Source organism: Pleurodeles waltl, chromosome 1_2 (assembly GCF_031143425.1).
Source record: "Pleurodeles waltl isolate 20211129_DDA chromosome 1_2, aPleWal1.hap1.20221129, whole genome shotgun sequence".
NCBI lineage: Eukaryota > Metazoa > Chordata > Amphibia > Caudata > Salamandridae > Pleurodeles > Pleurodeles waltl.
The window spans coordinates 43,297,402-43,315,272 of NC_090437.1; the positions used below are offsets into that span (position 1 = coordinate 43,297,402).

Consider the following 17,871-nt stretch of genomic DNA (forward strand, 5'->3'; position numbering starts at 1 on the left):
TTTGCAAAAGTAATTGCTCCAAAAGGCTGAAATTCTTTGTGGTCAAAATAGCTCACCGACCTATTCGCATGGTACCACAACTGCCTAATTTAAGAGATTGTGAAAATATCTGAAAACAAGGTAGACAAATGGGGGCTCATGAAGTTTGAAGATATTAAGGTAAATGTCTTCTATGATTACACTTTGGCAGTGCAGAACAAGAGTGATGTATACTTGCCTGTGAAGTGTAGACTTTGTGAAATGAGACTGATTTAGAACCCATTTGTGAACAATGCCCTGGTTGCTTCTCAATGGCTTGATCAATGGGGAAGTGCATGGAATGGTCTTGAGTAGCAGCGTCTATCTGGATATTGACAGACACAAAGAAACAGACTCTACTGAACCAGAACGTTAAGACTAGCAGAGGACTAGAAAATATGGAACTGGTCCTGAGCAATATTAAAAAACCTGTTGAAGGCCATGCGCTAATACACAAATATTAATGTCAAACTGGACAACAAGGAATTGTAGAGCTCCAGTGTTGTTTGTAAAGTTTCCAAGGACTGTCCAGGTATTGATACCCATGCCTTCAGACACAATTTGGTTAACAAAAATGAGCAATGAATTCCTTTGTGTTGACTTTCTGGCTACTGTGGGCGAATTCAGTGACACAAGGAAATGTTTACTCACTGTGAACATGGGCAATAGTCCAGAGGAGCACAGCAGAGATTTGTTTAGTGTGATCACCACCCCTTACCCACAAACCTTGACAGAAATCTCTTCTCCTAGAATTGAACTTATGATTTTAGGTTAAGGACTGATAGTGGGGTAACGTTTCACTCAGTCCAGGAGGGTGTTGATATTATGAAAAATCATTTTAAACACTCATTATGTTTGGGGGTGATTATTAAATGTCAACTGGGGAGACAAAATAGTTAAAGCCCACATTGGCCTCTTCTAGACATTGATAAACTACCACTGATTCTTTACGACTTATGGCTAGAGCACAAGCTTATAAAATAGTGATGTAAAAAGTTAAGGAAATGCCAGGCCCTTTTAAGAGCCACACAATGCATTCCTACTTGAAATGTACATAATGCTATGTCAACACTGAACGGTCCTATACAATTGTGGTGCCACCTGCCACTACCAGTAATGGGAAGAGTGGCCCTAATAAAAACGGTAGTAGTGCCAAGATGATGTACTCTATTACTAATATTCCATTACTACTTCTCATAATACACATAATACAGCACTTTTCTATTGGCCACATTATGGGATGGTAGTACGAAAATGTAAGTGGATAAACTTTTGCTACCTCTCTTGGAGAGAGGACTCTTGATCCCCAACTCTGAATGTTACTATCTAGCATTACAAATGCAATGGGTGACACAATGACCTGCTATATCTTAATCTATGGAGACAATGTATGTGAACAGAAAGATAAGGCCAAACACAATTGCTTCAATTGCCTGGGGAAGTGCCATTACGTAAAATTAAATTACATGATAAGGGACTTCTGAAAGAGGTGCACTAGAAGAAAGGAAATGGGAAATACTTACACAGCGGTTTGTACGTTGGGTGTATGAACAAAATTAGATTAACAGGGAAGGTAGTGAGGAGTGATTTATGGGAAAAATCTGGCAGCACTAAGGTTAAAGGCTTGTTCACAGCAGGAAAGAAAATTAGTTACTTACCTGTAACTGCAGTTCTCCAGTATTGGTATCTTTCATAGATTCACATGCTTGAATCATCCTCGTCGTCGAGGTGGGAGCCTCACGGTAAGTTTAAATACATAAAGCAGTAAGTCAGTAAGTTTAAAACCAGTAGGCCTCATAGGGTATTTTACAGTCTATTCACTTTGTTTTGTGAAAAGACCCACACTTCAGTGTCAACCAATCAGGATTCAGCCCCTCCCAAACACTCCCAACAGAGGCTGAATTCCCTCAGATTTTCTAGTAGAAGTGTGAAGTTTAATATCTGTATAATAGGGGATCCTCTGAGGGGAGGAGGGTTGGTCGCATGTGAATCTATGAAAGATACCAATACTGGAGAACTGCAGTTACAGGTAAGTAACTAATTTTCTTCTCCAGTATTGGATCTTTCATAGATTCACATGCTTGAATCAGAATAACGAGCAGTAATGTTTGAGAATTAGCAAATAAATTTGACTGTAATTTTATCGTAATTCTCCAAGTGATGTCACTCACGTTAGTATACATTTATACATATATATATATATATATATATACACATATATATCTATATAAGAATAATAGAAAAAGCTGTATGGCAGAAAATTTTGACACAATATGTTTTGTTGTTGTTTTGAGGTCTACAACATGTTAACACAATATGAAAAAGCATTGAGATTACAAATCATTTGAAGCACAATCTTAGAGTAAACCACACTGTGATATAAAATTAGATATTAACGAGACTGAGAACCAATATCGAACATACCTTGAGTGTGGTGGTGGAATGTGTAAGAGGCTCACCTTAACTAAATAAATGCCTCAGCACTGCCTGTCCCACTGCTGTATCGACGTTACTAGTTTTCTCAAGACAGTAGTGTTTTGTAAACGTATGCTGGCTGGACCATGTGGCCGCTCTGCAGATGCTATGCAGTGGCACCCCTGCAAAGAGTGCAGAAGAAGTGGCTACTGATCTTGTAGAATGGGCTCTCACCTTGCTGTGGAGCGGTTTACCTGCTTTTGCATGGCAGAATTGAATTGCCAGGCCAATCCATCTGGCTTTAGTCTGTTTGGACACCGCATGTCCCTTTCTTGTTCCGCCAAATGCAACAAATAATTGGTCAGACTGGCGGATGGTTAGTGTTTTCTGTAGATAAAACTTTAAACACCTTTTAATATCAAGGGAATGTAATGTCCTTTCGGCTACTGTTTGCGGATTTGGAAAAAAGGTTTTTAAGATGACTGGTTCGTTCAAGTGAACCGTTGAAGGAACCTTCGGGATGAACTTAGGATTTGTTCGCAGGATCACACCTGAATTGTGAATTGGAGGAAATGCTGTTTGACAGTGAAAGCCTGAATGTTGCTGACTCTTTTGGCTGAAGTAAGAGCTAGTAGTAACGCTGTTTTCCATGAGATGAATTTTAGATCAGCTCTGTGGATCGGCTCAAAGGGAGCTTTCATGAGCTGCTTTAATACAACATTCAGGGACCATAACGGCAGAGGTTTTCTAACTGGCGGGAAAACACGAAAAAGGCCTTTCATGAATTGCTTGACAATTCTTGTGGAACATAATGAGACCCTGTGTGGTGATCTGCGGTACCTCGAGATTGCTGCCAGATGCACTCGAATGGAGGACTATGAAAGTCCTGACTTTCCCAAGAGTAAGAGATATGGAAGTATCTGCTCTGGAGGAGCAGAAAAGGGATGTACGGCTTCTGCTGCACACCATATACAAAAACTTTTCCATTTAAGTCTATAGGTTTTGTTGGTAGTGTCAGCTCTAGCTTTTGATAAGATGTCTCTACACTCAGAGGAAATGTTGAGATCCAAATACTCATTGTATTCAGGAGCCAAGCCGACAAATGAAGAGATGACGGATCTGGGTGCCTGACTTGTCCCTGGTGCATCGTCAAGAGAGTCGGACTCTGTCTGAGTTGCACATGTGGCTGTTCGGAGAGCATTAGGAGCTCCGTGTACCAGACTTGTCTGGGCCATCTGGGAGCTATGAATAGGAGGCAACACCCCTCCGTCTTTAGTTTGTTGATGACTCTCAGAATGAGCGGGATCAGAGGAAAAGCGTAGGCATAAACCCCGGACCATCTCATCGAAAACGCATTCCCCCACGAACCTTTCTGGGGAGGCCAACTTGCGTAATACTGGCATTTCTTGTTCTCTAGAATGGCAAATAGGTCTAGGTTCGGTTTGCCCCATAATAGAAAAAGTTGGTTGAGAATTTTCTGGTCTAGCTCCCACTCGTGATAAGGTATCACTGTCCTGCTCAGGGTGTCTGCCAGAACGTTGGTTTGTCCTGGCACATGCTCCGCTTTGAGTGAAATATTGTGCTTGATGGCCCATGTCCAGATTTCTTGAGCTAGCTGCGAGAGTTGTAGGAATCTCGTGCCTCCTTGCTGGTTTAGATAAAACATGCTGGTTGTGTTGTCCGTCCTGATTAAGACGCTTGAATTTTGTAGTTTTGGCAGGAAAGCTTTTAGAGCTAAGTGTATCGCTTTGAGTTCTAGGTAATTGATGTGGAGTTGAACCTCTTTTGCATTCCAGGATCCGCTGATTTGCAGGTCCTGGCAGTGTGCACCCCATCCTTCGAGAGAGGCATCCGTTGTTACTATGTAACTGGGTGTTTGATGAAGGAATGAAAGTCCGTTTGACAAATTGGTTAGAGTCGCCCACCACCTCATAGTGTTTTGCATTAGAGGTGTTATGTGAATCTTGTCTTCAAACGAACCGTTGATCTGGGTCCATTGTATGTCCAATTGCTCTTGCAGGGGTCGCATATGGAGCCTGCAGTCTGAGACTAGCGGAATGCAAGATGAGATCATCCCTAGCAATGATTTGTAGATGCGGACTGAAACAAACTTTTTTGTGGAGAGTCTGCCTGCTAAGGAGGTTAGTTTTTGTTTCCTCTCGTGAGATGGGTACGCTTTGTTGTGGACTGTGTCTAGTATTGCTCCTAAGAAGTTTAATACTTGTTTGTGGTGAAGCTGAGATTTCTGGTAGTTGACTACAAACCCCAGGCTGTTTAACAATTGAAGGCAATACGAAATATGACGTATTGCTTGCGGCTTTGGGGGTGCCTTTATGAGCCAGTCGTCCAAGTAAGAAAAAACCTGGATACCTGACTGGTGGAGATGCGCTGCTACTGGAGCCAACATTTTTGTGAAGATTCTGGGGGCCGATTTGAGACCGAATGGGAGAACTCGAAATTGGAGGTGCATACCACCCACTCTGAATCTGAGGAATTTGCGGTGTTTGCGATGTATGTGAATATGAAAGTAAGCATCCTGGAGGTCTGGGGATGCCATCATATCTCCAGCATTTAAAAGACGCAGGACATCCTGAAGTGTTACCATCCTGAACGACTGTTTCTTTAGAAACTTGTTTAGTGCTCTTAAGTCCAGGATGGGGCGCCAGTCTCCGGAGGGTTTCTTACCAGAAAGAAGCAGGAATAGAATCCTCTGTTCTTTTGAGAAAAAGGGACTGGCTCTATCGCTCCTTTGCTCAGCATCACTTTTACTTCCTTGAGGAGTTGGTTCATCCTCCGGAGTGGTGGGCCCGATGGAGGAACAATTGGTGTCATTTGCGTGAATTCCAGAGTATGACCTCTGGCCACTATATCGAGCACCCATCTGTCCGATGTTATAGCCTCCCATTTGAGGAAATAGGAAGTGATGCGACCTCTGACCCTCGATATTGGTGGGTGGGGAAGTGCTGAGATGACTGGCGGGTCATTGTTTTCTGCCCGTATCTCTTCCTCGGGCAGCTCCTCTTCCTCTAGTTGGATGTTTATAAGCTGCAGCCGGTAGTAACCTGTAATGCTGCTGTTGCTGGGGGTACTGGTCCTGTGGAGGAAGACTGATACTAGGATCTGTACTGTTGGTATCCCTCTCGAAAGGAGTAACTTCCTCTTCCCCTTGCTCCACGAAAAGGTTGTTTTTATATTGAAGGGTAACTAGAGATTTTGCCGTATCCGTATCAGTTTTGATGGCCTGTAACATGTCGACATGCTTCCCAAACAAACTCTCTCCATCAAAAGGCATGTCGAGAACGCGACTCTGGACTTCCGGTCGAAATGATGTAGCCTTTAGCCATCCTTGCCTGCGCAGGGCTGCTGCGCCAGCCAATTGCCTGAAGCCAGTTAGAGAAATGTCTATTGCGCTGTCTATAATCTCTGCGGCAACCCTTTTTCCCTCCTGCAACACCTTTTTTGCTTCCACCTTGACGTCCTCTGGCAGGAGATCCAAAAAGGCAGACATGTCTGCCCACATTTGGCGATCATATCTTCCCAGGATGGCGAGGGAGTTAGCCGCCTTAACTGTGGAGCCGCCTTAACTGTGACCGCTGCTACAGAGGAGAATTTTTTACCGATGTTGTCTAATCTCCTCCCTTCCTTGTCTGGGGGAGATGCTATAGGTGCGGAGGGGTTTCTGGAAAGTCGCTGCGCCGCCTGTGATATCACTGAATCAGGTTTTGGCTGTGACACTAAACAGGCCGGAGAATCATCTGGGGCCTTGTACTTCTTCTCTAATCTTGGCATTTGTGAAGGCATGTTGCAGGATTTTTCATTGCCTTCAAACCCTCCTGCCATAAGAAATCTACTATGGGTATAGCTCTTACTGATCTCTTTGATGGCTCTTTGAAGTCGTACAGAAAACACTGTTTCATGAGAGATTATTGAAAGGCCAAAACACTTCGCCGCCCTCTCTATCAGATTATGAAAACCTCCTATGTCTTCTGGAGGCGAATCTACTGGACCTGCTGGAGGTGGAGATGGTGTGGGGACGAGATAATCATCCCATTCGCTAGTCGCAGAATCTCTTAGCTCACCCTCTTCCCTTTCGTCGTCTGACGAGGGATGAGCTTCCTGCGTTTGGCTAGTTACCGGTATGCTAGCCTGTGGTGTTTCCGGAAGATTAGTAGTCTGGGTTTGACGAGGTGTCTGGTAGCTTTCAGGTCTAGGTGGCGTGGCGTGGTCTGCGTTGATGGTGGAAACCTTTTATAGTAGTCATTAAGCATATATTGTAGGTCTGCTACTAGTGTGCTAGGCATGGAGAGGGGCGATTGTTGTTCTGCCTGTGGGTAGGATGTTGAGGCATAACTAGGCTGGTAATGCTGTTCCTCCTCATCATCAAAATCATGGCATTTGACATGGAGTTGAGACGGGCTAGTAGCTGCCCCAAACATTCCCTCGTTTTGGGAGTACGCATCATCATCATCATTATCTAAGAGATGTTGTGGGGGTATGGCAATACCTTGCTTGGGGAGGTATGCATTGGCAGAATATCAGAAGCTTTGTCCCCCATGGTGATAAGTGAAAGGGGTAAGAACCTGGTGGAGTCGTCTTGAGGATAAGGCAGACTAGTTGACGATTGGTGCGGTGGAGTATCCAGGAAGGTCGATGGTCTATACATTGCCAATGCTGTGGACGATATGCTGTTCCCTCGTCAACGGATCCGTCACTGACGGTGTTTTTGTCAACGGGACCTTCGTCGATGGGCCCTTCGTCGACGGTGTGTTCGTCGACCGTTGTGTCATCGACGTATCCTCTGTAGGTGCCGTCGTCAGCAGTGCCTTCTTAAACCTCATTGAGAGGTGCTTCATAGACGGGAGTGCCCTGGTCGATTGGTGGACCCAGGAGGCCTCCGCCGTCGACGATGTGTTTGCCGACAAAGCCTTTTAAAATATTTTTGCCGTAATTATCGTCGTCGACGATAACGGCGACGAAGTCATGATCATCGGTGAGACCGCTGTTGTGAACGTGGACGACACTGTAGTAGATGTCACCGTCGACACCGTCGCCGACGGGGTGGTCGTCGACGGGTGTTTTTTCCCTGAAGAGACTTTTTCTGGGGTGACAGAGACAGGGATGTCTTTTTTGAGGTGCTTTTCCTATGCAAAGGCGTAGTAGGCTCTGAATGAACCTTTTTTGTCTCTGAATGGGAAACATCCTTTTTTGTCTCAGTAGAGACTTGTTTTATCTTCTTGGGCATCTTCCTTGGTGGCTCACCAGACACTCTCCCTCTTTCACCTGCTCTTTTCGGAGGGTGAGAAGCATGAGATGACGCTTCACTTTCGTCTGAGGAAGGATGCTCCATGGCTTTCTGTTTCTGCAGCCATAAGAGAAGTCTACCCTCACGGTCCTTGAGGGTTTTTTGACTAAAGGTACAACAGATCTTGCAGTCTCTCACCTTGTGGTCTGGATGGAGGCAATAGATGCATTTCTTGTGGGGGTCATCAACATGCAGTCTCTTCTTCCCACAACTGTCACAGTCTCTGAACAGACCCTTTTTTGTCTTTGCAGACATGATAAAGCTGTAAAGCTAGTTTCCTGAGAGAAACAATTTTCAGTCAGAAATAAGGTAAACTGAGCAGAGCTCAGGGAGACTCCCTTCACACGACGTGCGGTAGAAAATCTGAGGGAATTCAGCCTCTGTTGGGAGTGTTTGGGAGGGGCTGAATCCTGATTGGTTGACACTGAAGTTTGGGTCTTTTCACAAAACAAAGTGGATAGACTGTAAAATACCCTATGAGGCCTACTGGTTTTAAACTTACTGACTTACTGCTTTATGTAAGTTGACCTTTTGGACAATTCCTCACATATAGACACAAATAGGAGATGTGGCCTATGGCCTAAGCTGCCGAGTTTGGAACAAGGGAACCAGGTTCGAATCCCAGTGTTTACTCAACACCCTGAGATTTTGGGCAGATTGCTTAATTTACTCAGGCCCAAAAATGTTTTTGCTTGTGTAATGTAATCCGGTGCTCATGTAAAGCAATCTAGTGTCCTTGGGTCAACTTTGCACTATAGAACAGTTGAAGCACACCAGCTCTAACTCTAGATAATGGCATAGAGCTATGAGGCAAAGAACTCTACAGCTAAACTTATTCACCCAGAATGCCTCCATCAGGCCTAGATGGGGAAAAACCTTGGAAAAACATTAAGGGTAAATAATGGGATAGGGTAAAGATAGTTGAAAGAAAATCTCCAAAAATGCATGGCTCAAATAGGTTACGTTCCATTATCCTCATCAAATTTACTTAGCCCAAAATGATTACAATGAATTTACTCAGGCATCTCATGTGCTTGCTTGAAATGTGAAGAAGATACTTAATTTTCCCCTATAGTATGGGCTTGATCCAAATTAGTTCCCTACTGGCGTGAGAAGATGCCTCTCTTGCGTAGTCACCCGATTTTTTTTGTTTCGCAGAACTGTTTTGCTGGTTTTTATAAACTGCACACTGGAGCACTGGTGTCCAGTGCCCAGTGCCCAGTGTATGTACTCTGACCCACTAAAACAGGTAGGGATCGGCTAATATTCCAAAAGCATATTTATCAATCACATAAGGCCATACTATATGGTGTAAAAACTACATCCACGGCATGGAAAGCACAATGTCAAGTGACAAAAGTGTACAGTGTTCCATTTGGGATCTAGTAAGCTGAGGCTGCAGCCAGGAGCCCATTCCAATTCACAGCTATTACACTGCTTCATTGAGTTGCGCCTGTGGTGGCCAATGGCCACAGAACAGCTAGAAGGCATCAGAGAGTCATTAAGTTACATTTTTTATAGCTATGCCTTTAAATATTTATGGCTAAGGCTCTGGCCCTCACATCAGGTCAAAAAATGGTGCAGAAGCAGGCAAAGTATTTTTCGGATACCTTAGCCCCTGGGTATTCCTCTCGACTTGTGCAGGATTTGAGTGTGGAAGTCTATGCAATACCAGAGCCAACCGGAGGACGTTATCCAGGAAACCAACATTCAAACTTTCCTCTAATTACCCACATCAGAGGCAAAAAAGTTGAACCATAACTCCTATTAGGTTCCTCCCCTGCTGTCTGCTAAGCCTCTAGGTGAAACGCCATGGCACACATAGACATTCATATATGGTCTCCTGATTTCAGTTTCCTCAAAACTGCAAATGTGATTTTCACCCCAACTAATGAGCTGACGATGGTCCAGATTACATAAATTCGGAGACAGAAGAGGAGTATGCTAGGAAACGTGTATAGTTAAAATTTAAAGTTATTTAACAGAGCCCCCCCCCGATTAGTAACCATAAAACACCTTTTTTCCATAATAATTATGGTGACGAGTTCCATGAATATACAACAGTCTTACTTCTAGGTACCTACTGGACATGTTAAATTATTTACCTTTGTGAATTCTGCCATCGTGCTCGGCTGCTCCATTAGGAATTATAGCTTTTACATAAATTCCACCGTGTCTCACACTCGTATTTACTCCACCCTACACATATCAAAAAGAAAAGAAGTATCTTTGAGATATTGTTACAAAACTCATTCACTAGACATTATAACCCATTCCCCTCTTTGACCTAGAGGTGTGATTTGGAGTATTTGCTGAGCCAAGATTATACTGTGATCTCAGAGAGACAGATTTGATTATCCTCCTTCTCAAACATTTTTGTGGTTGTGTAAAATGTGCAACTGCAGGCCTCGAATCGTGTAAATGGAGTTTGCAGAATATTCCATTTGAAAACTCCATTCACCACTGCTGAAAATCCTCCCAGTTACTAGAATCTAGTAAAAGGGTGGTTCAACGGGTGTTACAAAACCAGTAGACAAGAAGAATGTCGGGGAAACCCACAAAGTTTGAATTTGCTGCATGCATTTCCTAAACCTTTGTCTTTGAAAGCATTGGAATAGATCTGCAACAAAGTGGGAAGATCCCAAAGCAAACACATATTTTTAGGGATTGTAGTAGAAGGCTCTTTCAACCCACAATCTAAAAACATGCTGTTATTTGCGGAAAAAAGGGAAAAGGATAAAATGCACATACGTGCGTCTATGGATTGCTCAAACGGCAGACAATTTGCAGTAGTAAATGTAGGGACGTATGAGTAAGCATGGAAAAACATAATTTGGGCGTTGCCCTAGGGATTTTAGGGAAAATACTAAAAGGCAGATATTTACAATTAGTTGATATGCAGATTCTTGCATTTTGATGTACTGAACTCTTCATTAACTTAAGGCAAATTCATGAGTAGTGTCCTCTGTTCCATCTAAATGATTGTCATTTATATCAAAGTTTGTAATGAAGGGAGACTACTGAAACAACCGTGTAGCACTGAAATGAATGCAAAAAACACAGACCTAAGTGCCTCTTGACCCATAGTTGTTTCTGAGTGGGGCAGAAGATGCCTTTTCTTTACCCTTGGGTTTAGCAAGCCTGATATAGGCCACCCGGGCAATGTTGGAGATGAACCAAACATAAAAATAAACTGAATATATTTGGTAGTTTTGGTGAAGGATGTTCACTTACAGTATACAAAAAAAGAGATGAATGGAATGCATGAATTTATCTCAGCCGCTGGTAGTTACTTGGAGACACTCTCAGGTTGTTTGTGTTCCGATTCAAGGAGGACGTAGCCTGGCAGTTCAGGCTGGGCTGTTCCCATTGGAGCTGGGCCAAGACTGATTTGCATGTGGTTGCAAAACGGAGGTGGCATGATGTGCAAAATACCAATGGACTGAGATTCAGCCCTGAGTAACTGTCAGTGTGTGAGATTGATTCAAGCATTCCACCCATCACTTTTTTGTATATTTCAGTGTGCCGCCCTAAGTAGCCCAGGCCTTGTGCCATGCACAATATGGAGCTGCAAACAAGCTATAGCTGGCTGATGAGCCCTAATCAGGGTGAAACCAGTCCTGTGTAGCTGTGCTCTGATTTAAGGAGGGTCTGCAAGTTCAGGCTGGATGGTTTCCATTGCAAAGGGTCAAGACAGATTTGTATATGGCTGGGTCCAAACTGAGGTGGCATGGTGTGCAAAATAACGATGGACTGGGATGCAGCCCAGAGTAACTAACAGTGGTTGAGATTAATTCAAGCATTTTACCCATCACTTTTTTGTATAATTTAGGATGTTCATCCACAGCAAGTTATCCCAAGAGAACCAAATATAATTGAACAGAAGCATTGTCTTGTCGGGATTTTTGACAGAAAGCTACACATGGTAGACTACCAGAGGCCCCCTGGACAACTGTCAAAGCAAATGACAATAAATATTACAGCTGCTTACGTTGTACTACAGTCTCAGCTGATTAAGAGCCACCTTAGCCGTTTAGCTATGTTAAGTACTTAAAGTTAGTACCTACAATGTATGTGGGCTGGATAGATGGGCCTCTTGCATTTAGTTTTATTATATCAAAACGTCTTTAATTACAAACATTGAAAAAAATAGGAGGAGGACCAAGTAATCTGATGTAATGTAGGGGCCCTGTCTAGAAAATCCCAATCGGAAGTCGTTTGATCAATAAAGTAAGACCTCTGTAACTACAGTGCTCATATAGATCCCTGCACAAATATCAATCCAGACACATTTAAACTGGTCTTGTGTTTTTTACTGAAACATATTACACATACTGTGATGGACGCAAAGAATATTGCAGAGAAACGCTAGAGTGATGGCAACACGCCACGCCAAGGGTGTCAAAAGGCCAGAATTCTCCTAAAAGACCTTTGTGAGACGAAAAATGATTTGCCTATTAATCCATCAAAATGTATAAAGCAACAAAATACAGAAGGATGGCTAAGCACTGAAGCCTGCCAGGGTGGCTGAACGTACCCAAATAGAAGGGTGTGAGGGAGGGGATGTTACAGATGCTGCAGATCTTCAGGCAGGGTATTTAAATGTGTGCTGACGATTACAGAAAAAGGAGGCAACGTTATCAAGAGGACGGGAGAACACATCACTAAGTCCTGAGTGGACATGTGCCTATTCACACGTTGGGTAGTTCGTAAAATATGCCCATGGAAATTCCTAAAAGCATCGTTGGAAGTGTGGCACTTGTTCCTGCTAGGACTAGACTTACACTGCAAGTTCCACATTGTTTGTGTACTAGTACAAGACTCACATATTCCACAAAGCCTTTCCATCATGATTTTATTTGATCTGGAAAGTAAGCTGAGGAGAAGGAGCCAAATGTATAGAATTAAAAAAAAAAAAACGGTGAGGGCAAATACATAAGTGTTTGGCAGCAATACCTATGCGTACCATGTATACGACTTGATGCAGTATGGGTGTCCTAACCTCACTGAAGCCCAAGCCAGTTTCCTTTCATTTTAATGGGTTGATTGGGCTGTTGAGCGGGGAGGCAGGCAGACCGCATATACCAAACGGAGAACACACCGTTGTTGCAAAGTAAACGGCAGAGGAGAGTTGTATTTTGATAAAATTATAAACTAATAGAACAACAAAGTTGAAAAGTTTAACAAAGCTTAAATTATCCAGAGGGCTCACAGCAAAAGAAAGCACAAACTATATCAATAAGAGTTAGACAAAAGATTAACAATTCAAATTTGACTCCTGTAAAGCAGCAGTGACAGCCTTCTGTAATGCCACAGAATGCTCAGAACACCTGCTAAACCCACCTTTTTTTTTTTTTTTTTTTTTTTACTCCTGAACGTCACTGACTCATCAATATCACAAATCCGTCTGCTGCATTAGGAGAGCAACAAAAAGATCAGCTACATGTGTTACTTCTATTTTACTCCAATTTAGGATGATGCCACAGGCACATTTTAAGGTTTTAACAGCACAGCGACAATTTTTTTTGCCTGGAATCAAAGCAGAGCCCACCCTAAATCCCAATCTACAGAATATCACAACCTCTTATCGAGATGTGGCAGGTGAAGCTTGTCAGCTACATATCCAATACAAATGCCTTCAGACACAAAACTATCAGCCATGTGAAGGAAAAAACAGTTCGGGTTATAATTTGGTGGGAAGGTTTTAGCAGTGTTTTGTATGGCACTCAATTTCCTGGTTATGTCATATTAATCACAATTATATGTTTGAGAGGAGATTTTTTTTTTATCTCTTTTAAACAATGCTGGATCAAATGAGCGAGCTGTAGGGCGGCTGCCATGTAAATCCACGAGTTCACTGCAAAAGATGCCTTCATGTTATGCTAGTGGACACAGGTACTGGTGCAAGTCAGGAAATAATTTACCACAGTTTGGAAGCTTGTTCATGGGATCCTACTGGAGCCCAACAAACACCTTACAGCCCCTCACCTTCTAGCCAATCCTTAACAGGCACTGCAAAGTTGCAAAGTTGCAAAGCACCATCGGTCTTGAGATGAAATGATATGAATGAATAAGTCAGACGAACGAGTTACTTACCTTCGGTAACGACTTTTCTGGTGGATACATTAGCTACCTGTGGATTCCTCACCTCATGAATACTCCCATGGCGCCAGCATTCTACGGAAATCTTCTTACTAGTCTCTGCACGTCGACGAGGACGTCACTGTCTCGCACGCGACGCCGTCTGACGTCATACAGGCAATAAGAGGTCCTCGACGACGTGCGGACGTCAGTACCAATCATTTTTTACGTGCATGAGAACAACCAGGCAACGCAATGAAAGAACAAAGCAACATCCATTATATTGTAAAAATACACCACATTGTATGAATAACTGTAAATCTTTTTTATGTACATATATATATATATATATATATATATATATATATATAAAACTCTTTCTTTTAAAAATATATACACACACCAAGTATATACATAAAAATATATACACATATACCCATATATATATATAAATATATTATATATATACATCTATTGCACCCTCAAAGATCAAGAGGAGCGCACTCAAGGATTACTTGGCAAGACCATAAAGGCAACGGGGAGGCGGGTGGGACCGTGAGGAATCCACAGGTAGCTAATGTATCCACCAGAAAAGTCGTTACCGAAGGTAAGTAACTCGTTCTTCTGATGGATACAACTACCTGTGGATTCCTCACCTCATGAATAGAGTCCCAAAGCAGTACCACGCCCGGCGGTGGGTGCCTAAATGGTCAAACCAAGAAATCCTGCAGCACTGACCGTGCAAAATGGCCGTCCCTTCTAACCTCAGAATCTAAACAGTAATGTTTTGCAAAAGTGTGAAGGGACGACCAAGTTGCGGCCTTGCAGATGTCAACCACAGGAACACCTCTGGCTAAGGCCGAAGTGGCCGACTTAGCTCTGGTGGAATGAGCTCTAATGCCCTCAGGAGGATCCTTCTTTGCCAAAGAGTAACATATTTTAATGCAAAGAACAACCCACCTGGATAGTGTTCTCTTGTGGACTGCCTTTCCTCTCCTCTTGCCCACGTATCCAATAAACAGCTGATCCTCCAGCCTGAAATCCTTTGTTCTATTGATAAAGAAGCTCAACGCTCTCTTTGGATCCAGACGGTGCAGTCTTTCTTCCTCTTTGGAAGGATGAGGCGGAGGATAGAACGTGGACAAAGTAATTGCCTGAGCCAAATGGAAGGGTGAAACAACCTTCGGGAGGAAAGCAGCCTTGGTCCTCAACACCACCTTATCCCCATAAAAAGTTGTATAAGGGGGTTTTACTGATAAGGCCTGCAACTCACTCACTCTCCTTGCTGATGTTATAGCTATCAGGAAGACTGTTTTTAAAAACAAATACCTTAAGGGGCAAGAATGCATAGGTTCAAAAGGGGACCCCATAAGGAAAGTCAGGACTAAGGACAAATCCCATTGCGGCATAACGAATGGCTTTGGAGGATATTGATTTAGAAGACCTTTCAAGAATCTGATAATAGGGGATTTAAATAAAGATGGTTGGTCTGGAAGACATATGAAGGCTGACAAGGCCGATAAATAACCTTTAATGGTAGCCACTGCACAACCTTTCTGCGCCAGAGATAGAGCAAAAGACAAAACGTCCGATAGATGAGCTTGTAAAGGATCAATCTGCCTCTCTCCACACCACGCAACAAATTTAGACCACCTATTAGCGTAGATAGATTTAGTGGAGTGTCGCCTGGCCGCTAATATAACATCCACTACCTCAGGCGGGAGAGAGAAGGAACTCAGGTTGCCCCGTTCAATCTCCAGGCATGTAGGTGCAGACTCTGGAGGTTGGGGTGTAGAACCTGCCCCTGCGACTGCGAGAGGAGGTCTGCCCTGAAAGGGAGACGGAGCGGCGGGCACGTTGAGAGTTGGAGAAGGTCGGAGTACCACACCCTCCTTGGCCAATCCGGAGCTATTACGATTACTAGAGCCCGGTCTTGGCGAATCTTCCTCAATACTCGAGGAATCAAGGGTATGGGAGGAAACGCGTAAAGCAACTGGCCGCACCAGGTCATTTGAAACGCGTCCCCCAACGCTTCCTGCATCGGATACTGAAGGCTGCAGAACAACGGACAATGCGCGTTCTCTCGAGTGGCGAACAGATCTACCCGAGGAAACCCCCACTTCTGGAAGATTAAACGGACTTGATCTGGATGGAGACGCCACTCGTGGTCTGCCGAGAAGTGGCGACTGAGACTGTCCGCACGCACGTTCAAGACTCCGGCCAGATGGTTTGCTATCAAGCAAATCCGATGGTCCTTTGCCCAGGACCATAGTCGAAGAGCTTCTCTGCAGAGAAGGTACGACCCCACTCCTCCCTGCTTGTTTATGTACCACATCGTGGTAGTATTGTCCGTTAGGACCTGTACCGACTGACCACGAAGGGAAGGGAGGAAGGCCTTGAGAGCCAGACGTACAGCCCGTAACTCTAACAGATTGATGTGAAAAATCTGTTCCTCTGGAGACCAAAGACCTTTGATCTCCAGATCCCCCAGATGAGCTCCCCACCCTAGAGTGGAAGCATCCATTATGACTGTGGCCACTGGTGGCGACTGCTGGAACGGTTTTCCTTGTGAAAGATTGTTGCTTGCAATCCACCACTTCAAATCCACAGCAGCATCTCTGGAGATCTTGACAGTACCCTCTAGATCCCCTCTGTGTTGAGACCACTGCCTTCGGAGGCACCACTGAAGAGCCCTCATGTGCCAGCGAGCATGCGTGACCAACAGAATGCAGGAGGCAAAAAGACCGAGCAGACGAAGGACCTTGAGGACTGGAACTACCGCTCCGTTTCGAAACATTGGAACCAAATCCTGAATATCTTGAATCCGCTGAGGCGGAGGAAAGGCCCGACCCAATGTCGTATCCAGTACTGCCCCTATGAACAGGAGGCGCTGAGAGGGCTCCAGGTGAGATTTGGGCTCGTTCACCGAAAAGCCCAGGTCGAACAACAACTGGGTTGTTGACTGCAGATGACGCAACACAAGCTCCGGGGACTTGGCTTTGATCAACCAATCGTCCAAGTAAGGGAATACTGCTATCCCCTTCCTTCTGAGCTCTGCCGCAACCACCGACATCACCTTCGTGAAGACTCGAGGTGCTGAAGTAAGACCAAACGGAAGGACCGCAAACTGGTAGTGTTGCGATCCCACCACAAACCGGAGATACTTCCTGTGTGACTTGAGTATCGGGATATGAAAGTAAGCATCCTGCAAGTCGACAGACACCATCCAGTCTTCCATGTTCAACGCCAAAAGCACCTGTGCTAGGGTCAGCATCTTGAACTTTTCCTGCTTGAGGAACCAATTCAAGATCCTCAGGTCCAGAATTGGTCTCAAACGACCATCCTTCTTGGGAATCAGGAAATACCTTGAGTAAACTCCTTGACCCCTTTCCTGCTCCGGGACCAACTCCACCGCGCCCTTTAAAAGGAGGACTTCCACCTCCTGTTCTAGCAACAGGAGGTGTTCTTGTGAACAATACGAAGGGCGGGGCGGGATGAGGGGCGGAAACTCCCGAAAGGGAAGGGTGTAGCCTTTTCCCACAACACTGAGAACCCAAGTGTCCGACGTAACAGTCTCCCATTTGATGAGAAAATGCTGTAATCTTCCCCCTACAGGAGAGGAGTGAGTGGGAAATGGTGGAAGCCTAAGGCTGCTTCCCCTGCTGCACCCCGCCAGAGGATGAGGAAGAGGCAGAGTGCTGCTGAGAGGCTCCCCTGGTGCGGACCCTACCCCTCCCCCTAAAAGATCTATAGGGGTGGGAAGAGGCAGGTTGCTGATATCTTCCCCGAAAGGAAGAGGAGGAAGAGCCACGCCCAAATCCACGAAACCTCCTGAAGAATCTGGAAGAGGCCGTGGAAGAAGGAGCTTGGAGTCCCAACGACTTAGCCGTGGCCCTGCTCTCCTTAAAACGTTCCAAGGCCGAATCAGCCTTAGCCCCAAACAGTTTGTCCCCATCAAACGGGAGATCCAACAATGTGGACTGTACATCTGCCGAAAAGCCCGAGTTACGTAGCCAGGCCTGTCTCCTTTCCACCACAGTTGTGCCCATTGCTCT

At 44.5% G+C, this 17,871-nt stretch overlaps 1 protein-coding gene across 9 annotated transcripts in view; it reads right to left on the reverse strand.

Annotated features, from left to right (window-relative positions):
- PTPN13 (protein tyrosine phosphatase non-receptor type 13) overlaps positions 1–17,871 on the reverse strand; it is a 1,045,801-nt gene that overhangs the window by 354,143 nt on the left and 673,787 nt on the right. For all 9 annotated transcript variants that reach the window (XM_069236135.1, XM_069236143.1, XM_069236122.1 and 6 more), the window contains exon 26: positions 9,841–9,934. In XM_069236135.1, the coding sequence (XP_069092236.1) occupies positions 9,841–9,934 (94 nt within the window). The remainder of the gene's footprint in view (positions 1–9,840; positions 9,935–17,871) is intronic.